This window comes from Ruditapes philippinarum, unplaced genomic scaffold, assembly GCF_026571515.1.
Source record: "Ruditapes philippinarum isolate M1 unplaced genomic scaffold, ASM2657151v2 ctg673_1_1_1_1, whole genome shotgun sequence".
NCBI lineage: Eukaryota > Metazoa > Mollusca > Bivalvia > Venerida > Veneridae > Ruditapes > Ruditapes philippinarum.
The window spans coordinates 143,860-168,105 of NW_026864324.1; the positions used below are offsets into that span (position 1 = coordinate 143,860).

General features: G+C 30.6%; 1 protein-coding gene and 1 long non-coding RNA gene across 3 annotated transcripts; both read right to left on the reverse strand.

The window, feature by feature from the left end:
- Positions 1 to 908: 908 nt before the first annotated feature.
- LOC132725202 (uncharacterized) lies at positions 909 to 16,499 on the reverse strand. Of its 2 annotated transcripts, XM_060710292.1 has the most exons (4): positions 16,208 to 16,499; positions 15,161 to 15,250; positions 8,515 to 8,679; positions 909 to 2,733 (listed from the first exon to the last, which is right to left on the reverse strand). In XM_060710292.1, exons 1-4 carry the CDS (start codon positions 16,401 to 16,403, stop codon positions 2,699 to 2,701), a joined length of 486 nt encoding a protein of 161 aa, XP_060566275.1. In that variant the 5' UTR covers positions 16,404 to 16,499; the 3' UTR covers positions 909 to 2,698. The 2 variants fall into 2 exon arrangements, with proteins under 2 accessions (XP_060566275.1, XP_060566277.1); XM_060710294.1 differs by lacking the exon at positions 15,161 to 15,250 and having other exon boundaries at positions 16,208 to 16,489.
- On the reverse strand, positions 6,412 to 7,206 carry LOC132725204 (uncharacterized). Its single transcript, XR_009625023.1, has 3 exons — positions 7,042 to 7,206; positions 6,792 to 6,873; positions 6,412 to 6,574 (listed from the first exon to the last, which is right to left on the reverse strand). It is a non-coding gene; the product is annotated as an uncharacterized LOC132725204 (long non-coding RNA).
- Positions 16,500 to 24,246: the final 7,747 nt, after the last annotated feature.

Here is a 24,246-nt window from a genome sequence, read left to right on the forward strand (position 1 = left end):
GAGCCTTAAAAAATTGAACTGATGAGCAAGAATATTCTTTGTCAAAGATCCTGTAACACAATATTTTTATGGTTTTATATCATAAATATAATGTTCAAATAAAGATTTATCAATATTATAAGGTTCAAAAAAGCATTATTTGTAAAAATATTATCCAATTTACATTTCATGCTAATAAAGGAAGGTAATTAGGAATTTTTCTGTAAAGTCTGAGTCATTTTTTTTTTCAATAAGAAATGATTGCATATATTTTAATGATTACATATAATATGGGAAAATATTTGCAGTACACATTTGACATATTCTTAAATGTTTGAAAATTGTTTTAGAAGCATGATTTTATACATGTATCAAATTTCACTTGAATGTGGTTACAATCTATATTACAACATACATGATCTTTAACATAATGTAAGTTCGATGTAGATAAATAAACATCTAAGTCGAGGTAAACATAATTTAGATCGACATATTAAAGGTAGCTAAGGGCGTTGTTTGTCATTTAAACACATTCCAATGTGCTTTTATTTCTGTTGGTATATTTTGAATATAATTGCAGTTAAATCAATTTTCATGACATTTTTGAAATAAGGTGAAATTTGAAACACTGGCTTTATATTTAGGCGTGGTCTGTTTCACTCGGCCACAGACGCCCCCAATTATGAGGAAGGCAGCAATTATCATGAACGCAATTTCCTTTATGACCTTTTGTACAATCACCATTATATGTAAACTCTTAACCTTGAACTAACGGATCAAACAATAAGTCGTAGTCATGCTTTGTTTAAATGACTCCACGGAAGTTAAATGATCAAAGGGTGATGCTTTTAGAAAAAAAAACACTTAGTAAATGTTCACTAGAAAATGCTACATATCGAATATCTGTTCCCTAAGCATTTCGGTTTATTGAGAAAAAAATCCAAGTTTTTCTTAAATGACTTTATGCACAATGAAGTGACCACAGGGTCGTGACTTTAGGGTCATGAGTTTAACTTACTTCGTATAGGTCAGCTATATAATGCTTAGAAAGTTTTTTTTTCCTTTCATTCACAAATATTATACATAATTATATACAATGAGATACTGTAACAAAAATTTCGTTTGAGATAGCCGTGCGTAAAAGAATAACAACATACACAGACACTCAAAACAAACAAAGAAAACAAGAGAATAAGCCTTGAAATTATCTAGAGATTAGTATTTATCTTAAAAGCTTGAGTATATTGTCAAAATATTTTACGTTTATCTTCTTGTATTTATATCATTGATACATTATTTCAAATTAAGTTTTAAACTGTTTTAATATGTAAAATTCATTTGACAAATTATTACTACAAATGTAAATTATATAAATACTAAATCTTACCATTGTGAGTATAAAATTTGTATGTACTACTCTAAATTTGATAGGGATCACTTATTCGATTGTATATATTTTATGGGTATACAACAGTTAATTAGTTAAAAGTGATATTTTGATAATATTGAAATTAAAGTGTACGAAGAATCAAATGGCGAATTTTCACCAACGATACATGATAAGAACACAGTTTGAAGTAATCTACAATGCCGTGTCATGCAGCAAACATCTAAGATCCGAGCATTGGGATGGGAAAAACGTTAAGGACTATGTACAAGAATGACCTTCATGTAGTGTCAACTTAGGACGTGCATAATTTGTATAAACATAATAGTGCCCTACTTTATAATGCTACATAACAAATATTAAGCAATAGTTTTTGCAATGATAAAATATTCTTTTGGACATTATTTCATATGGCAAATGATTTTTGAGCAAAAGACAAAGGTTAACGACTGGTTACATGATTGGAACAACCTTTGTTTAATGCTCCCAGTGCAGAATCAGTTTTTATCCCGATGTCATGAATTAATCGCACCACTTTACAAGTCTGCACATAAAATATCTAAGCTCTATGTTTCATTGTAACAGAAAAGATGAAAGGCGGGTGTCAAGTGCTGTGTTTCAGCTGTAAATAGTTGCCCCGTTCTTCACTTCAGCGTTGTTATATTTTTCTGGTCCTTCGGGATCATGAATTTTAACACTTTTAAGTGTTGAAAATTGCGTACCGATCAAGCTGGTGCAAAGGAGCATGATGGATGTTGCACTTTGTCATTATCCCTCATGTAAAGACTCAATTAAACCAAGTCTGTAATTTTCATGATATTTTGTTTTGTTCAATGCCTCCGAGGGATCACAGTTTATCCAGATTTTTAAACGTTTTCCCTAAATTATGTTTCAAAGTGGTGATAATGAATTTGAAAGAAAGGATATTTAGAATAATTTAAAATAATCGTACAATATGTACAATGCAGGATATGTCACAGTAATATAAAAAAAGATAATTTAGAGTCATTGTAAATTGTTAAAATGTTTTATAGCAAATTGACCCACAGATATTATTTATAATACTTTCTATTACTTTTGTTAAACTTGTATTCAATTTGACAGCCAATTATCTTCGTTGCCTCTAAGCACTTTGACATAGTAGTTACAATAATGAGAATTCCTGTTGGTCTGCCATGGGGTGTTGGTCGTTTGTTTCTGGTTGTTTAAAATACACGAAATACAACGTAAACAGTGACAGCAGCAATGCCAATAATCCACCAATTCCAGCAATAATGGCAGAATACGACACATGATATGTGATGTAGTCTGATTTATAATTCAGTGTATAGTCTAGATTTGACCAGCAGGTACAACCCACAAAATTCCTGAAATACAGACAAAATCATATATATATTTAACGTTATTAATTACTCAAAATGTTGGTCTTCGTGCAATGAGTATATAAAGATAAACTTTGATTATCTTGAATAATTACATGTGTTATTTATAAAAGATATACACAAAACATAAACAAATCAATTACACAATTTGTACATAAAGGAATTCTAGATAATTACAACGAAAGTCGGCACACAAAATTAACTAATACTAGTGGTCCGATTCAATATCGTAGCACATTTTATAGTTGGGTCGAAAATAACATTGAATTAAGTCTATTTGATATCATTTGATGTCATGAACGTAGTTGCCATCCTTACATATCGTTACCTTGTGCAGTAATGGGTAAACTCATATGAGAGTAAGTAGAACTCAGCCCGTAAATGTACTACTCTAGGGTGACAATATGTTATTTTTCAGGAACATACCTTCCGAAAGGTAGAAACGAACGAGCGTACAAAAATTACCAAGGTAGAAATTTAAAACAGCATGGCACTCTTGTGGGCTGCTGCCTGGTTCCTTTATTTATAATGGACCTGTCTGTATTCTGTGTGGTTACAAGGAATGGCAGTAAACAGTTATTGACTAGTGTGGGTAAATCGATAGAAAATAAATCTAGGCGGATTTTTTTCATGAATAAATATGTTCAAAACTTTCATGGAAGTAAATTAAGAATGTCTTAAGATTGATATTAAAATACACTATGCATATCCATCAACAAAAACAATTTTTAATTAAGAAAAAGGGTCGCCGTTTTCATTGGGTCTTTAAGTAAAGTTATGAAATGATATTTACAAAATGTTCAAACGTTAATTTGGAAAGTAATGAAGTTATGTTACACTATAGAATTAATGTTTTAATTTTTATAAACCTCGTGAAATCAGAATAATGATCAGAAATTATCCAATTAATTAATCCGTCTTTCTAGTAGTGCCAAAATAATCCAAATCAGTGGCATATCTTGTATTTCATATACAAAATAATGTCTAAGCTGAACTTTGGCACTTAAAGCAGCCAGCGATTTTGTTTACCTAACGATCATAATTCAATATAGATTCAATTCAAATCACTTTATTTATGTTCTTAACCCTCCGGCCCTAAATGCATAGCAATTATACAACAATTTTATAATATGGTTGCGTCGCCTACCAATATTTATAATTGGGAACAAAGACTAGTTGTTTATATTATCCATTAAAACTTATACATAAAACACAAGCTTCCTTATTGTAGTTATATCACGTGTATTTATTAAAACATCTTTTCCGCCAAAATACCAAATGAATGAATAATAATAGCTAATACGATTGTATGTTCTTACATATAGAAAGCATGGAACTCCCAATCTATGTTATCATGATAAGTTGTACACAAACGCTCTTCTCTTGGGATATTATTGTGTCTGCATATTTCTTTTCCTAATATATGGTTGCAACAACGAACATTACACAGCGCCTTTTATGTATAAATGGTATTTCTATAAACAGGTAGCGTTGATTTAAATTTATTATCGTGAAAAAATCGACTAGAAATCATTATATTGTCATGCCATTGTTGAGTACAACAATCAATAAGTATTTGTTAAAAAAATTAAGGAACATACTGATGTCTCAAAACCATACCTAAACAGTACATATTTTGCATTTACCTCGGAAGTACCATTTCTCATAATTACGTACAGGACCACAATTACGGAAAACAGAAATTATAAATTATGTGCTATCAAGATTGATTTCCATTCCAGTTTTTAACAGATTGGCCAAATACATTCAATTGTTATTGCTATTTGGAAACAGTGTCTGCACAGTTTGCTACATCATCGGCAAACATAAGGTATAATATATATATAAGTTACATAAGTTGATAAGTAATAAATGATAAGGACTGTGACACAGATTTGTCTTAGTAAGATAGATAAGTGAAAATAGTCAAACTAGATTTATCGCCCTGTCTTATTTTCTAATATCCACAGGAATAAATCATTTAAACCATATTGTGTTTTAACACAATACTTTAAGTCAGAAAATATACATTTAAAACCCGTAAACAATATCCATGAATACGTATTTTCTGGAGTTAATCAAATAATTTTGAATGGTCAATTTTATTAAAAGCTTTTCAGAAATCAACATATAAACAATAAAATAAACAATAAAAACGACCGCCATTGTTGGACAAATCTTTTTGTAAAATTAAAATTGATCAATGGCTGAGTAATTACATATAAAATCTTCCCGACATTCGTCTATTTTATTATTTTCTTCTGCCGATTATATAACATGTTATTAACAACGTCAGAAATTTAGACCAATAAAATTGTTTGGTTAGGAAGAAGACCCAGACTTGCGAACTGGACATATAATCCTTTAGCCCAAGGTAAGTGGAAAATTCTGCATCACTAACTCCGTCGTTAGATTAACACGTAATATATTCCCCATTAATATTACCATGGCACCTGTCATTCTATAAGGTAACATCAAATATGCAACACAAAAATACTTAATTTTTTACCAGATTTATTCCCTCTAATACTATCTTTGTTTTGACATGGATTTTCAAAATAACTTCCTTCATAATCAACATTTCCAAAAAATTAATGAAGATCATTGTAAGGAATGGAATTTGAAAAATATCTGAATCACCGCCAAAAATTTGTCAACGTGACAACCTGAATGTTATACTAAATATGTAATTTGAAGATGGCTACATTCTACTTCGGTCTTGTTAATGACATTTTATTGTCACATTTTTTAACAGAAACTATTTTTTTTAATATTAACACATCGTGGAACGTTATTTGAAATATTGTTTTCGTGACAAAAAATATTTATAGCGTACTTTAAGGTAAACAGGTCAAAACGTTTAGACATGTAGTAGGATTTCTTTTATATTTACAGACGTTTAAAAACCTGGAAAGGGGGTGATCGACTGTAAACTTATGGTTTTCCTGACAATACATTTAGTGAGTAAAGCAATGAAAGATAAAAGATTACAAAGACTTAAACTATCATTAAAGATGATTCATACCCCCACTTGCCACCGTTAGAAATATAAATCCATTAGAAGAATAAATGGCATGAAGCCTTTACTGTGAGTAAATGTTAAACTTAAGTTGTTGTGTAAACAAATTTTAAAAGGAAAAAAAATGAATACAGTGTGGACGAATGTCTAAATAATAAATAGTTACTCTCGATGTTTTGTATTGATTGTAACTTCTGAAGTATACATATTTAATTCAGTGTTCGACTTTCTAATTTTACTATGAATTAAGCACTTTCTAATTTTAGATGTAAATAAACATCATGATAGCATTTTAATTAATTTCTACCCCTTTTAAAATTATTCTATTTAAGATTTTCCAAAAACCCCTTCGATGGCAGCCATATGGATCAAACCTCGCGTTTATTCGAAATAAGCCCAGCAGGCACATCAACGTTGTTTCAACGTTGAATTATGGTCAGATTTCAACGATGAAATAAGGTTGGATTTATATTCGGATTTGAAAGTTGAAACAACGTTAAAATTTCAACGTTGATACAACGTTGCAGCTTCAACGTTGGTACAACGTTGAAGTTTCAATGTCATTTCAACGTTGAAAACCCACCATACTTTAAATTTTGGATATAAAGCAAAGTTACCAAGTTTAACAAAATATCAAGACAATATTAAATGCTTCAGATATTTTATTTAAAAAATACAGTTCAAGTGGAGCTTAAATTCACTTTAACAGTTTTAACAATTAAGCTACAATCTCTTCCAATCTTTTCTTCTAGATCTTTCTGGGTATGTCAGGTTTTTGAGTACTTCTTTGGCTGTCTCTTACTGCTTCTGCAAATAAAAATAAGAAGTTGTTGACTTGGTCAATCTCAAATTATACATATAATTACTCAACTGAGTGATTTGTTTTTATCTTAAAATGCTTTTCTCTAAGATTTACATCATAAAACAGCATAGAAATTGAAACATAGCTAAGTTTCATATCGACAGCAAATACTGTATATAAGACAACACAATCTTTAAAAAAGAAGCTATTTAAAAGTCTTACCTATGATTGGTAAGAAAAACTGCAGCATATTCCCAAGAAATTAATATTCTAGGCTCTACCTAAGACCATTTTATGCAGCATCCTGAAATCAACAAACATGTAAATTTTATATTAATAATGTTACAGGAATATTCAGAAAATAATATATTTTAAGGCAAGATAAATATCCAGTAGTTGAAAAATTTATACTTTGTATTGTAAATAAATTCAAATATATAAATTAATAAGAATTAAATTCAATTTAACAAACCTGACAGTCCTTTTCATGTTGAGTGCATGGTATACAGACTACAGCTGCAATACTCTAAATTTCAGCCAAGACCAGGATCTAAAATATAAAATAATATATAATAAAATAGAAATAGATTTATTATTCCCTATAAATTTACGACTATTCAACTTTAAAGTTTAACACTCAACTTTGTTATTTAACTAAATAATAATGTATTTTTCAAACTAATTAACACTGTATTATACTATCACTAAAATATAAACACATGCAGACATAGTTATATATATTGTCTTGGGACGTAAATTATGTGGGCCGAACTACTTAATAGGTTTCAATTTTATAATTGATTAAATTCTAATTAGGATATAGTACAGACAAATGTTTAATAATATGAAAAATAAATTAAAGAAAGACAAGATTTGTAAAATCATAAATTGCCAAGGACATCAATAACTTCATGCTTACAAGGCCTACCGAACCCAAATCATTCAATTAGGTCGCGAAAACGTGTCAAATCAACTCAATCATGTGTTTTCATCTCTCATTTATTTCATAAAGTAAATTAAAGTAGAATTTTAAGAATAAATAATAATATTTTAGAAAATAATCAGTAAACTAAAGTAAAACATTACGGTAATACCTTCGAAATCCAAATAAATTGCCAATCGTGTTGTTTTCAAATTTTCCAAACAGCGCCACCATTTGCACGAACGATAATCATAGACAACAAACAAAATCATAGACCGCAACAATTACTTCCCCTGACCAGCGTTATTTTATAAACGGGGTTTTGACTAATATCAATTTATTAATTAATATTATTCATAAAGAACTAAAAAATAAAACAACAAACAACAAAACATATTAACTAACATTTAAAGCGTTAATATAAAGTGAAAAATTATTTCCAACTTTATTTGTTTAAGCGCTAATTTTGAATATACGGAAAAAGATTGTAACGCAAATTTTCCTGACAAAAATCACTTACAGACTAATTCAATAAAAGAATTATAACACAAAATTAGTGGTATAAAAGTCTATATAATGATTAAACAAAATGTAAAACTTCGACATAAACAACGTTGAATCAACGTTGTATATACATTGGCAATATATCCGTATAGTCGTCCATAGTTGAATATTGGTTGAACAACGTCACGACCATATTTCAACGTTGTTTCAACGTTGAAACAACGTCGAGTGCCTGCTGGGAGCACTGTTAAGACAATGTGTGAATCAAGGGATTTATTTGATTAATTATTTGCATTTACGTAGCAAATGCATCTAAATTAATAAAAATCAGTTGAACAATTAAAAATTTTGTTATAAATTGTTTTGTGTACACACACCACCTACTTTTTGATCATAAAATGCGTGAAGCTTAAATTTGACTAGGCAAACATAGTTTAAACATTTACATAAATGACATGGATATTGCAGCAATGCATCTTAATCATTTTACATTCAATAAGGAATTTACTCAAAACAAACCTGACAACAAGGACAAATATGCACATATTGGAAGTCTTTTCAGCATAGCAGCTTCAGGACATGGCTTCATTTTGATAAGTAAAACAAAAACTGCCAGACACGAAACAAGTGCTAAAGTGGTAACAGTTTTCAAATACTTTGTTGTGTCAAAGTCCTTTCCAACGTCTGAAAAAGAATAAGGGAAAAATTGTCAGGGGTTTTAATGATGCTATCCATTTATTCTTCAATCAGCTATCAATTTTGGTAAGAGACATTAATTTAACTTATAATGTTGATAACACCAACTGAACTTAAAAGAAGTTAAATAGACAGTGCAAAAAAATAAATATCTCGGCTTAAAGCCTTGTGCTTTGAGGGATATTTTTTATGCTCCCTTAAGATTTGCCCTTGTCCGTTCATGCGTGCGTGCATTCACATGTTGTGCCACTTGTAGCTCTAAAAGTTTTTGAGCTACCGTCATCATGACTTCACATGTGAAGTTAAGCACCTGGGTTTTGCGTATGGATAAATTCAGTTATTGACAGAGTAAAGCATTCAATGTTCACATTATGTGACACGTAGCCGAGAAAAAAATGACCAAGAGTCATGAAACTATACAACAAAGTAGGTCAGCATGTGTAGATATACACCTGAGATTGGCTTGTGGATTTTGCAGAAAAAGGTAAATGATCAGAAAAATGCTAAACATCATATAGCTGAGCTCTAAGCATTTGGAATTTTGAGAAAACATGTTAAATTTTTCTTATAAGACTGTATGTCTAATGAAGTGACCATGGGGTCGTTACTAAAGGGTCATAAATAAAGCAAATTTTGTAGCGGTCTGATACAATAATTAATACTTAATGCTTGGAACAATTTAATAGTTAATAATTGTGCGTCTAAGTAGAATCAAGTGATATCCGGAGAGGCCTCTATTCAAACCAAGGTTTAATGATAGAAAATAAAGGTTGAAGTGATCGACAATGTTATACAATATTATACACCAAACGTCTAAAATCCGGGCATTAGGATATGAAAAAAAACAACGTTAAGGTGAAGGGCCAACTTTGCACCTAGGGGCTGTCATTATTGATATACATTTTGTAGTGCACTAGTTTTAAATGCTAAGGAACAAATATTAAGCAATTGCTTTGCAATTATTATAGGAACTCAGGAACGGGACCGCTTATTGCGACGCATATGTTATATCCTGTAACGGCTTTTAAAAATGTTTCTGCTTTATCTAAATATGTTGTATCGTCTGAATACAACTGTCACCGTTTAGTGTAACATGTTATCATCATATTTTTAAGCTCTTGTCTTAGCTACGTATGTGTACTTTCGCTAGTACAGCCGGAACACAAAAAATGCGACAATGTTACAAAACGAAAATATAACAATGCAAGAATGCGAAAAATGTGAAAATGTTATAATGCATAAAAAGCAAGAAAAGAAGCATTGCGACAAAAGTGACGCACAACAAAGTCCAACACTGTCGTATGTGCATGTTTTCACATTTCATTTTTACATTTTCGCTTTTTCACATGTCACTTTTTTATTTATCACACGGTTGCATTGCCATATTTTGCATACTAGCATTTTCACTTAATTTGTAATTGCACAATGGTTTGAATGGTATAAACATTTAATTCAAAATTAGATGTGATAATATCTTTTTGTATCATAGTTTGGGGGCCTTTCTGTTGAAAATGTGTCAGAGTTAAATCGTATACATATACATGCACAGTGCGTTAACTGGAGTGCAGGTATTAGTTACCCGCACTGCAGAGCATGCCCATTGATTGGTTAATTTTGTCTGGGGTTTACATATTGTGACGACCGGGAAAGGGAAAGCGATAGAAATATCATTATTCAGATGCTCGTTCATTGGTTCCTTTTTTCTGGGGTTTCATATTGTGACATCAGGGAAGGTGTTTTTATTTTTGACTATGATACAAAAGAGAAAGAACATCAAAACACTCGGCAATCTGATTTATACTCGGGGGCTACGCCCCCTCGTACAATTCAGATAGCCTCGTATTTCGATGCTCTTTCTATTACTTAGCTCCCGACTTCCCGACCGAAATTGAAAAAGGTGAAAATGTAATAAAGGGAAAATATAACAATGCAAGAATGTGAAAAAAGTGAAAACTTATCATTATAAAATCATTTATTAATCTCATGGTCATATTTTGCCTTAACTTCTGATGTGCACTCATTCTTTTTCAACCAAAACGCAAAAATCTGACAATGTTACTAAGCAAAATTTTAACAACGCAAGAAAGCGAAAATGTAACAATGCGTTAATAGCAAAAATGTAGCATTGCGAATTAGTAACAATCAAAAGAGTACAACTTTGTTGTATCTGTATTTACTTGCGTTGCAACACTTTGGGGTTTTTTTTTCGCATCTCTGAAAGCAAAATGGCGAAAGGGGAATGGAACAGAATTGAAAAGTCTAAAACAAAACATTCTACAAAACAACATTTTTTTCTTCAAAATTCAATGTTAGGCCATGTTTTAACATGAAAAAAATGCGATTTTTGGTAATTTCAGGTATTTTTATCTTTTTCTTTTAATCCATTACCAGATATATACTCTTAATTCGCCTTTTTCACCCCCCTATTTATGTTGTCTAAAATGGTGAATAAATGCCTTATTTAGGACCCCAACACTTATTTTTGCTCGAGAAATGTTGTTAAAAAAAGACCACTTTTTTGGCGCCGCCCCCTATTAAAAAGATACACCAAGGGATTGCCAGACGGGGGTGTGCCCCTTTTGTGTTTGGGGGTTAGAAAGGGGCCGGTAGGCCCCCTCATCGCAAAGAAAATTTTGAACCTGTGAGAGGCTAAAAATGACCCCAGTACATAAACCTACCTTATATAATTTTTTGTTCCTTTTTAAATTCCAGTTGGATAAATTTCCATTTCTTTCAAATTGGAATTATATCAGATAGGTTTCATTTTAGGAGAAATCCATTTGAAAAATATCAAGTTGGGGTGAATTCAAATTGGATTTTGTCCAGTCAAAATAAATGGAATAAACTCCAATCGGATTTTCCGTAAAATGCTTCAATACACACTTTTTCAACAGGAGAATACATTAAAATACATATCAATCATATGATGATGCATTTCCACAATTTGAAAAAAATAAGAAAATCCAAAATATGTGATGCCAAAAAATAATCCGATGGGAATTCTAAACTTTCCATTTATCTGGCCGGATTCTGCAAAAAAAAGAAGAAGAAAAAAAAACAAAAAACGCCCAGACATTTTTTAAAAATACCATTTACGATGAGAAAACAAATGAATAAAACGTAAATTTAAGTCAATTATTGTTAATTAACCCACAATTTATTATGTGCAATAATTTATAAATGTTCAGGACACTTTTGGTAGAGAAGTTTGTCACATTCCCTGGTGGTGCAAGATTTTTCGCTGGCTGTTTATTCTAAAGGCAATGATAGATGCTAAATATCACATAAATTGTGTACCTATATGGCAGTAAGTTTTGTCAATTTTCTAAGCAGTCGTTCATGGTGTTTCGCACTACAAAATATAAATACCCCTTTTCCTTTACTTAACCTTAGCACCTATATATATATAGAGTCAGGGTTTTTATTTGAATGACCTGGTAAATTTTAACGACCAGGTCGCGATATAAATTTGACTTCATATTTGTCAAACTTTTGTAGAAGACCAAAATATTATTCTCTCACAAAAAGTCTGAATTCAAAACATTGGATAATTTCATTGTCACTTTCCAATTAAAGTTGAATGCACTAAATGTGACCCTGGGCTTATAAGTTTCACTCGTTTTTCATTTAAATAACGTTCATTCTTTAATCCAACAAAGAAATGAAGAGCCGTGGATTAATTGCAAACATGCGTTTTCTGTGTAAAACACGCTCATAGATTTCCTATAGTTCTAAGATTGTTCACTTTTTTCATGATGGTAAGGGATTAACATCTACATGCCTGGTCTTATAAACAATGTAATGACCATTAACACTTTTATCTTAAATTGACAAAACACAAGATTCAGATAATAATGCAATATTTCATGCTGAAAACAAAATTGTTAAATCGCACTTTATGTCAGTCTACTTAATTATAACTGTCACTGCATTGTTTTTTCTTCAGAAATTGTACTGTATCATCATTTTCTAGAATGATTTTACATTCGGATATTTGCATTTTAAAAAAGTATGCTAGTTCTGACATCAGCATAAAAATTCAGTGAAAAAGGGAGTAATCATCTTTTGCGAAAAATTTGGTCAGTCAACCCTATTTAACGAGATCATTTTAATATATTAGGCATGTCATTCTTCCCGAAAAAAAAAATATTTAGCATGAATACTGAATTGTTAGGGCATTTTAAAAAAAAAAATGTTAGTCATGTCAAAATCAATTTAGAAGTCTGACCCAATTTTTATGGTATCAGAAAACTATATTGCCAAACATACCAATACATGACCATACATATTTCTGTATTCCTATCAGATTTTTAAGTAATGATATTATTTTATCATTTTATTCAAGTCGATCAGGAGCTAATAACAATTAGCCAAAACATCGGCAATAATTGATTATGGATAGTTTTATGATACTAATTTAGTAAGCTTTAATATACTAAATTAGTATCATTGCATAGTATTATATATTGCATGCAGAATAGTGTTTCTTTAGTTTTTTCTGCTATCAAAGGGAGTCGTCTACAAGTGTTAAAGTGACTGTCTTCTAATATCCTACTATCAATAATGTTAAAAGATATCACACTAGTTGAAACAAATCTAACCCTTTTAGAATGAATATTAACACTCGGTTTTAAAACAGCTATCTCCCATAAATTTGGACCGAAGTACATTTTTGTTCTTCGTTCATCAACTTTTCTGTACTGATCAGGGGGAGTAAACGCTGCGAGAAATGTAGTGTACCAGCAAATGGTAACTTCCCCTGTTCAGTACCCAATTACTTTACACATGTATTTCATTGTGTGCGGGAACGCACTACATTTAACATGGCGGCTTGAACACGGAAGTGATAGAACAAAGCAATTGTAAATTGTAATTGTAAAGCGGAAGTCAATTCAATTTAAACACCCTTGTGCTATTTACTACAAATATAATGTTTCAGTTATTTTATTGTTCGTTTATTGTAATTCGTTCAATATCGTTCAACACGCGTGACAGTATTTCGTCCATTGTTAGTTTAAACCCGAAAGTGAAAGTAGTTTTGAATATTTGAATAAATAGTAACACAGTCGAGCTATCAATTGCACTTACAATATTAAAATCTGGAAAACAGTGATCCCTTAGAAGCAATAAACGATTTTAATCAATGATTGTTATATATTGTGTTTTATAAAATAAAATCGTCATCCCTACGCGGTCTTCTCTATGTCGAAGTCATTTTAACCCTCATCTGGAGGAGGGGGGGGATTAATGCGTCGATATTTGAGACCAGTGCTTATATGCTTATATAATGCATGTATTTAGGTCATAAATTTAAGCGCACAACTTATTACCTAACGCATACCTGGGGTATATAGTTCGCCAATGTAAAACTATCGGTTTTAAAGCGCTGGAATACATTAATTTATTATAGTCGGTCTTTCCTTCACTTGTCACAATAAACTCAATAAATGGACCAATATAAAAGCAAACTCCTAAATGCTTCGCATGTATGTTAGATCACGTAGGTCTTCATCATTCGACAAAAAAATAGTGACATATGCATATTAACCACAATGTTTGTTATTTCTCATAATACAAAAACGTTCACAGATTTCACAATACTATTTTATGAACACGGTTGACTCGCACAGGAAAAATGTGAGATGAAATTTGTCTAATTATATAAATAATTAAGAAAATTTACTATGGAAACCTGTTCCTATTTGCAAAATGTCATACTGCTGAGTGTTGGGACTCATTCTTACAAACATGCTTACATGCCTATTATCTTTTGTTTTTTAATTGAAGTACACAATCTGAACATTATATGACATAGTATAGCTAAAATGAGACCTTGACCAATATGAACACATATTCATTTTATAGTTACCATACGTTTGTCTACACTAGCCTAAAATGATATATAAAATAGTGAATTTACCAATAATTGCAGTAGGTAAGCCATCAATATAAATATACAACTCTTTACCTTAAGTCATATTATTATACATAAAAACATTATATAAAATTATTGTTTGGCAATATTGACCTGAGACATTTGAATATTCAATGGCCTTTTGTCTCCAAAATAAATTATACGGATAACATGGTTTATGTTACCGACACAATACTTGCGTAACTACCCTAAGTGATAAGGAGTTAACATTTTTAGTTTCAAATCTTAATGAAACATTATTTTTGTTGCTGTTTCTTTTTATATATTATATTTTGCGAAACTTGACTACTAAATTTTTGTGCATGCCATTCACCCATCGTACGTCTGTACAAATTGAAATTATGAAAATTTTCATATAAATTTGCATCTATATATCAAAGTCATGAATTTATTTTAAGAAAATACACAAGAATTTAATAATTATTCATTCAATAATGTTGCATATAATTTAAAAAAATAATTAAAGAAATCTGAAAAAAAAAATGTTATTGATTCGAACTTACAACTTCGGGATTGCAAAGCTATTTTACTTACCACTAGGCCATCGGGACGTTTGTATAAACTTTAATTTCGAGAACTTTCCTATCATTAAGGTATGACCATCATAACGGGCACTATAAGAAACTGAAAAATTGATAACATAGGTCAGATATATACCTTAAAGGACACCTGTATGCAAAATTTAAACAAACTTTACCGTACGAAAATTGAGTTATTTCCACTTTTTTAATTTAATTTAATCTTAGCTGTAAGAAGGGCCCTTTTTCCGAAATAAGGAACCTTTAGATAATCTACAATATCCTCATGATGAAATATGTTTTCCCGTTAATTTTTGGTAAGTTTTGAATTAATTGCACTTTGAAAATAACAGGTGCCATATTTGTCACTAAATTTAGCGTTATTCAGCAATAAATACCTATATAACTTAAATAATCATAATTAAACATTTTTTCTTCCCATAAGGGATATTAGAGATACATGGATTATGTTAAAAGAAAGAATGAAAAGAAAAAAAGTTGACCCTTCCGGGGCTTGAACCCATGGCCCTTAGTTTCAATGTATTTAAAAGTAGTTCTAGCCTATTTGAAAACGGTCATGCATTAGGATGGCCATACCTTAATAAATTACGAAAACTAACGAAAGAGTCTCAGGTCAATATTACCAAACAATAACTTAAGAATGCGCTAGTGTCCGATAGACTGGCTTAAACCTACTGTTAAACACTTATACATATGCATGCACGATTTTGCATACAAAACACGATCAAATTATAACGATTGATCATTTTTAACGAATTTCTGACCAAAGTTTTATTTTGATTTCTTTGCGTGGTCAATTTTCAACGTATAAAAATGACTGAGGTTCAGTTCTCAACATTTAAAAATGACCCATCGGGTCAATTTTCAACGGGGTCAAAATTTAATACACCGGTACGGGTTCCGATTTATGCGTCGCAATTACGATTCTATTCCCAAGTTTCTATGATGTTAATTTGCCGAAATGAGATAAAGTATCAACTACTTTTACATTAAACTATTTATGTTGTTTAACAGTTTTGCATGTGAATAATAAAAAACGTACTATATTTTACTACACAAGAGGTATGAGTTTCCTTTGTACACTCTATACGATACCATACACTGTGGGATTGATAGGTCGACGTATATTCCATTAATACCCATCCCGGTGTTAAATATCCGACAAGTTGTAAAACCCCTGATATTCCAATACCAATTAAATCCAACTGTACAAATTTCTTCATACTTATGTTAATCATTTTTGTTGTTGTTGTTTCCTTCTCGAATGAACAGCCTATAATGTTTTTTTTGAAAATGTACCCAAATTGTTTGACTTTAAACCGGAAGTTATTTACACTTACGCAGGGAAAACCGTATGAGTCAATTTATACATGAGGTGATTGGATGAAAGTGGGGTATTTTTAAGTATAAAAACTAATTTAAAAAGTAACACTACATTGTTTTCTGAAGAAAATGAAATATTTCAGGAGTCTCTGTGATAATTTTGACTTGGATATTTGCATTTATAAAAAGTGTATGTCAGTCCTGTGATCAGCAGAAAATTTCAATGAAATGGGGGTAATCCTCTTTAAAGTCATTTTGCAAAAAATTTGGTTGGCTACCCCTATATAACAGGAACATTTTTATGTGTCAGGTATTTCATTCTGCTAGAAAAATGACCTCTTTAGCATGAAAACTCTATTTTAAGACCATTTCTTATTATGTAAGTCTATGGAAATATCAATGTGAGTGTCTGACCTTTACACGTATGGCTGGTATTCGAGTTGTAGATATGTTTTAGCGTGATATGTTCATTCTTTTACTGCAAAACTAAGACAAATTAGTGGTATGTTTAAAAAAAATTAAATTAATTTAAAAAAATTGACTTTCACAATGGCGATTGAGCAATAATCGATAATGTTTAGGATAAAATTTAAAAACAGTATAACATGTAAAAAAGAGTGTCCCCACTCTTTTTATAAATTAAACATTACGGATAGTTTATAAATGTTGGTCACGGTGACTACGTTTTTAATATTGATTATTCAGGAGAGGTTTATTTTGAAATTGAAAGTGAACATGTAAAAATGTTAACTTATTCTGAATTTTACATGAAGACTCACCATCTACTCTTGAATAGGTATAAAGCCACTTTAATACGACAATTTAATCTTTAGACTAACAAAACATTTTTGACATATTTTTTTGCAAACGTAGCAAATCTACAGAGACAGTCTGGCATGGTGACCGGCTTTGCTAAGTTTCATATAAAAAGAAAATTGAATTGGCAGATTAAAAAGTTTGCATTTGTCTACGTCTGTTTTCTATAAAACTTTACATCGCTCACCTCGCAGTTAAAGAAATCTGGCATGACTTTACATTATGTTATAACATAATCTAACCATATAAATAAAAACTCCTATCACTGCTAAAAAGTCAAGATAAAAATAAACAGGAACGTCAAATGTGCTCAGTGATGAAACAGAAGCAGAAGAAGTTAAAATATTTGTTAGAAATCACGATAATTATAATGGGACATCGAGAATTTGGTCTGTAAACCGAATAAATTTCTGTTTTAATCAACCTTTCCCTTAATAAGTTTATCTAAGCACAACTGGCTATTGTAACCCCCTCCGTCTGTCGTCGTGAGTGAAACATTGTGAATCGGACCTAGTTTATTCAAATTATAGCCCCGAAATAGGCCCCGCTCTGGAGAACATAGATTTTTCTTATATGCATACAGTAAAAACCTAAAAAATCTTCTTCTCTGAAATGTAAACCTAAAAGCTAAAGCTAAGATATTTGGCATGAAACGTTTTCTAGTAGACGTCTATCAAAGTTGTTTAAATTATGCATCTAGTGTGAAAATCAATCCCGCTTTTGGGGTTGGGGGGTAATATGTTTTGCTTATATGTTACTATTCGAAAGTAAAAAAAACCTTTTCTGAAACGACAAAAGCTAGAGGTTAGATATTTAGAATAAAGCTTTGTGTTGTGGACCTCTACTAATTTTGTTCAAATTCCCCGGGAAACATATAGTAAAAACTTAACTTATCTCCTGTGACATGATAAAGTCTAGAGGGTAGATATTTTGCATGAAACCTTGTGTAGTGGACCTCAACAAATGTTATTTAAACTATAGCCTGGGGTCAAAATTGGCCCTGTCCAGGGGTTGATATATTTTCTTAATATGTACATGTAGTTAAATCTTATTAAGAAATAATGCTCTGATGCTTCAAAGTCTAGAGCCCTGATATTTGACATGAAACACTTTGAGTCTCTACAAAGATTGTTCAAATTATGTGTTTAAAATAAGCCCCACCATTGTGGGTCATGAGTATTCTTTATATAAATTAAACAAAAATTAATGAAAAAAGATAGAGCTTATGTATCTAATAAAGAACATTGTCTTGTAGACCTGTAGCAAGATTGTTAAATTAAAGCATCGGGGTCAAAACTGGCCTTGCCCAAGGGGACAGAGTGACATTTTGTTTTGTTATTCGATATACAACTATGAAATTCGGACCAAGTGCAAGTTTTAAAAGTTGTTTTAATCTTTGATGTAAGTTGGCCTAGATTTTGATTAATTAACACATTTTTTTTGCCCTTTGATATACAGCTATGAAATTTGATCTTTGTGAATAGTTTAAGATGTTACATTGAACTTTGTTATCAGCTGATATTTATTTTGGACAAGCGACATACTTTCTTGTCATTTGATGATGAAATTTATACCAATCGCACAGTTTTAGACGTAAGCTTGAACTTTGGTATTTGCTGACCTTGATTTTGACCAAGTAACCCACGTTCTTGCTTTTTTGTGAACAGTTATAAAATTGGTCCATGTTCTTAGTATTGAATGTAAAATTGAACTTTGATATCAGCTGACATAGATTTTTGACAAGTGACAAACTTTCTTTCTTTTTATGTACAGTTGTAACATATTGACCCTGTGCACAATTTCAAGTGTAGGATTCAAATTTTGTTTCATATTACCTAAATATTGACCTAGTTACCTACTTTCTCGTTTTCATTGTACAACTTTGAAATTAGGACCATGTATTTAGTAAAGATTAAAAATTATAGTTTGCATAAAGTATGTTCTAGTGACCAATTTCGTTCAAACGATTGTAATGAACTGTAGCTCCCGCTGCTTTTACCATAATAACAGTCTGTCCTGTCCTCAGGTGAGCACTTTTTGACCAGCGACCCTCTTGCTTTTATTTTCCCACATTTACGCTTACAGTCAAGTAACCAAGGTCTATAAAGTGTTCTGCGTTTCGCCATTTCCCCAATATTTTTAATTGTACAAACATTTATGCAAGCTAGTCGAAATGATAATGTCTATACGAAATTTATCGGTTTTCCTTCAGATAGATAACCAGACCTTATTTTATTTTTATTTTTTTTTAATTCCCTTTAAAAAAACATTTAAACGTTGTCAATTATTTATTATTTACAATCTCTTGAAATCGTCCCCTGTTGTTATCATAGCCTACATATACTACACATTCTGAATAAATAAATCTACGAGATGCACTCCTGATTTACAACCCCGGGACCTTTACACGGGTTAAGCCCATATACAAAGGCAAAATGATACGAGGAATAGTAATTGATTACTATTGACAATTAGTAACGTAATACCTCAGGCAAGCTATATCATTCGACCCAAAACAGTAATTGTCAATCAACATGCATATATCTTTTAAAAATCTATAATATAAATCGCTAGTAATATAAAATATTGCCATTTTGACAATGTCAATGTTGTGTAATAAAGCTATTTGATAAACTTTTAGAATAGTTAATGATCCGTATCTTTCTCTTTCGTGTCCAAATACCGCACATTTTTACGCGTGAAAATATTTCGTAATTAATATTATTACATTGTAATTCCTTTGATCAACAAACTTCAGTTCGAAATTGAAAGATGAACATTTCAGTTTTTGGAACAAAACAATTGGTTGGTGGAGTTGAAGACTTTACCTTAACTTCCTTTATTGTTTACAAGAGGCAACTTTTTAACAGTCACAAAATGTTTCTCATAAAAGATAACATTTAATGTTGTATAAATCAGTATAAAAACTGTTGTTTTGGGTTTTTGTTTGCTTTTTTTAAGCCGTCACTCGAATAAATAACTTCCTTATGAATCACTTCATAAATAATTTCCTTGTGAATGACTTGATTAATTCAAAAAAACAATTAATTTACAAAACTTGCCTCAGAAGAAGTCACGTTTGAAGGGCGTATTGTGTAATGACGCATTGTCAAGCAATCAAACCTGTTTCCGGTCTCTTGAGTCTTTTTCCGAAGCATTGTCTTTTGATAAACTGCACCTTCAGCTTTATATAGACACTTACGGTCTTTCTTATTATCAAATCACGTTTGAAGATTGTGGGAGCTCATCTTTTTAGATGCCTGCAAACTAGCAATATGTCTCGGGGGTTTATTTTTAAAGCAGTTATTTCCTCCGCTCGAAAAGCAACCGTCTTCGATGACATTGCTGTTTACGATAAACAGTCTTATGGCACTTCTTCTCTTAAATCTTACCAACATGTTTAATGTTTGCAAGCGGGACACCAATCTTTACGATAAATCTTTATTTCATTCACTACTGGTTAGTTTCCCTTTGCTTATATCAAACAGTTTATCAAAGTTTTTAAAATATATATTTTGAATAATATTCTTTCATAAAAGCTTCATCCGCAGGTAACACTAACAGAGAATAAATTGTGCATTTACGGATAAAATCAAGCGAGCTTGCTACGGGCTCATGGTTTTAATGTGTTCTTGTGTTTAATGTACGAAAAAGGTGCATATTTAATTGTTGAATGAGCATATATAAAATGCATGTATTTTCCACTACTATCTGAAACTATTAAATCTTTTATCTAAAACAAAAATAGATAATGATAGGATACATTACATGTTTGAAGGAAGGGAATAGTTCCAGCACATTCTTTCTAGTACATAACAATTTTGTACAATAAAAAAAGATAAAAATTATTAATTTCTTTTCTTTCATAAATTATGTAACCTGTGTAAATTATGTAACGTGCAGATAAATCTGCTTACATTATAGAAAAATTTGCTTCTCAGCAATATTTTATACATGTTTTTGAATTTGCCTTATCGATTAGTCGTATACGTAATAGTTATGTTAAGTAAATATTGTTATTAAATAATATAAAATACCGTATTTGAACATTCTTTACGGCATTTTTTTTCTTTTAAATTTAAACGCCTCTGTTAGAAAAAAAAACAACATTTTATTAAATGTATTTAAAAAAAAAGATACAGTTAAAGAAATTCAGAAGTAAGTAAACCCGTATTTCAGGTTTCATGCATTTATTGTTTTATAATGATCATAGTTTACCGCGTTATTAACAAAGTAAGGCCTATCGTTGCATAATTTGCCATTTATAGATAAGTTAATGAATAAAGTAGTTTCATTAATTAACATATATACAGTAGCGACAATATCGTAATAACGATAACTTAGGTATTTACAAAATAAGATCTAGTTTCATTTCGTGCTAAAATAATTAGATAAGAAAGAAGCGTTGTACTTAATCCGCCGGAGATTAAAAGTTAACAACCAGGGAAAAAATCTATATATGAATTTCATACTAGCTTTGTTATGATATGCTTTAATTTAACGTGAACATAACCTCTGAATAAATACAAACCATCTGATATATAATTTTGTTTACTGTTTCATAATTTAGTGGTTTTCAAAAGGAAGGGAAGTTATTATATTTAAAACGTTCTAATTTTACCTACAGTTTTGGCTACTTGCCTTCCATTTTCAGAAAATAGCAATGAATTGAAGTAAATAATTATATCTTTTTGTTTAAAATACTATATATTAAATGTATCAATTTTCTTTCATGCTACCTAAATACACTTATCTTGACAGGTATTTTGAAATTATATACAAATCGTCGCCTTATTCTAAAAATGTCCTAACTCCATTTTTACCAAAAATGAGATAATTGCACATTTATTTTAGTATTAGTTTGTTCTATCTCCAAAACAAAACTTGTGAAGATTTACGTCATACTTTTGTAGATATAGCGTCTGTATTTTGTTCTATGTCCAATGGAAAGCTTTGCTGTTAGCCTTTTTTCGTCGTATCTCCAACACATGTAACACTTTTAGGCTAATCTTTCGTGCCAGCCAATCAAATTGAAAAATATATGTCATGTGACCTGAAGGGGCCTGACAATATAATTGTTCTAACTCCAGTGATAACAACAACAATCGTATTTAAATCAGCCAGCTAACTAGGAAAGTGACTGTTAAAAATGATTTCTGAAGCATGTAAGTAATATATTTTAGCTTTTATACGTTTTATAAGTGAATTTATATTTTGTATTAGTATTTGTTTCATAGTATTATCATTATTTTATATATATTTCTCAAAGTTTCACAATCACATAGTTTCGGATAACTATATTCGGATATTCGTATGAACTATTTGGAACTATTTGGAGTATCGAACATTGTTGTTGTTTAATTGTTAATGATAACATTTTGTCCATTTCAGGTCAGACTTACTTACATTATCAGACGTTGTCCTTACAGAAATGTTGTCTCTTAGAACTTGTGACTGCAGTTAGCAGAACTTCCACAAAACTATGGAATTTTATATCAACAACATCAAGTCTGTGGGGAAGTTTTGACTTGCCATCAGTTTCAGATAAATCATTGTTTTTAAGTCTTAAAATATTCACAAAATAAATAGATATTTAACATTCCAATGGGATTGGAATACCACTGTCTTGTCAAAAAATAGATTTTAAGTTTGCATGCGAGTTTCAGTGTTCTCCGTGTCATCAATGATTATATTTATTAGATAATAGCAGAATTCTTAAAGCACAATACGGCATGATCTAAAATGTTGCCGGCTCGGTTTGATTTAGCCTGTTCATGGAATGTCCAGTATCTACGTTGTGCGACAAAAACCAATATGGGAGATCGCAAAATTCACTGGATGTAAAATCTTGAAAACGACGATTTTGCAATCTTGAAAGATTGTTAAGAACTTGAGCAGATATTTTTTCATACGTTGATATTAAACCACAAACAATACTTGAGACTTTTAATGCATGTGGTATTGACTTTAATTGTGTGAATTAAAAAAGAATTATTGGTAACATTTTAACATTGATAGAAACGATGGCAAATGTAAACTATGTATATATAACTCTATTGAATCAGAATACCACTTCCTTTTATGTTGTCCAATTTATACTGTTATAAGAACCAAATATTTAGGAAACATTTCATTGCCTACTATACAAAAATTTTCGACTATATTGTCCACTAATAACAAAAAGCTTATTCTTAAATGTGCTCACTATGTTCATAATGCATTTATGTTGAGGCAACAGTCTCTTGAAGATGTAACTGCTTATTAATTAGTTTCATTCTTGTTCTCTTTTTGTTATATATTGTATGATGTAATGTTTGTAACTATTTAACTTTTGGCCATATTTTTCATGATACTCTGTTAATGGCCAAAGTTAATGTTTATTTGCCGATTTGCAAATGAAATGAAATGAAATGAAATGGTAATATAATTTATATCTGTATCATTTAATCACGATATTAGAGATGGTTACAATCATTTCATTTCTCATAATGGTTCAAAATATGTCAGTTTGTTTTAGCAAGTTCATTGATTAAAAATTTTGTAAAATGTTTGTTTTTCTTTTTTTTATGGCATAATTTTATATTGTTATTATCGAGAAAGGCCCACGTTGGAGATCACGTGAATGAATTTACACTTTGACATAGTAATTTACGAAGATAAAGTGATTCAGTGTCAGCGGTTCAACCACTCTGGCTGAAAATGTTCTTTAGAATGTAAAAATCTACTAATATTCTATAGTAAAATTATTACTCTTAAAAAATGCTAACTCAAAAAGTATTTACAATTTTAGCCTTACTTTGTCATATCTCCGCAAACTCATTTTTAGAGTAATTTTTTAATCTAAAAATAAACATTTTTGGTCTATCTCCAAATTTTTTTTTGAATTTTTACAATTACTGCAAATTATAAAGGTATATAACAAAGTGCTTTCATCACATGTTG

Excerpts from the sequence above, each read along its gene's own strand:
- LOC132725202 (XM_060710292.1), bottom strand. The coding sequence starts at position 16,403 with ATGATTAACATAAGTATGAAGAAATTTGTACAGTTGGATTTAATTGGT. Across the intron at positions 15,251-16,207 it reads CTCTTGTGTAGTAAAATATA|TTTCTTATAGTGCCCGTTAT; the intron begins GTACGTTTTTTA and ends TCAATTTTTCAG. Across the intron at positions 2,734-8,514 it reads ATATTTGTCCTTGTTGTCAG|GAATTTTGTGGGTTGTACCT; the intron begins GTTTGTTTTGAG and ends TCTGTATTTCAG.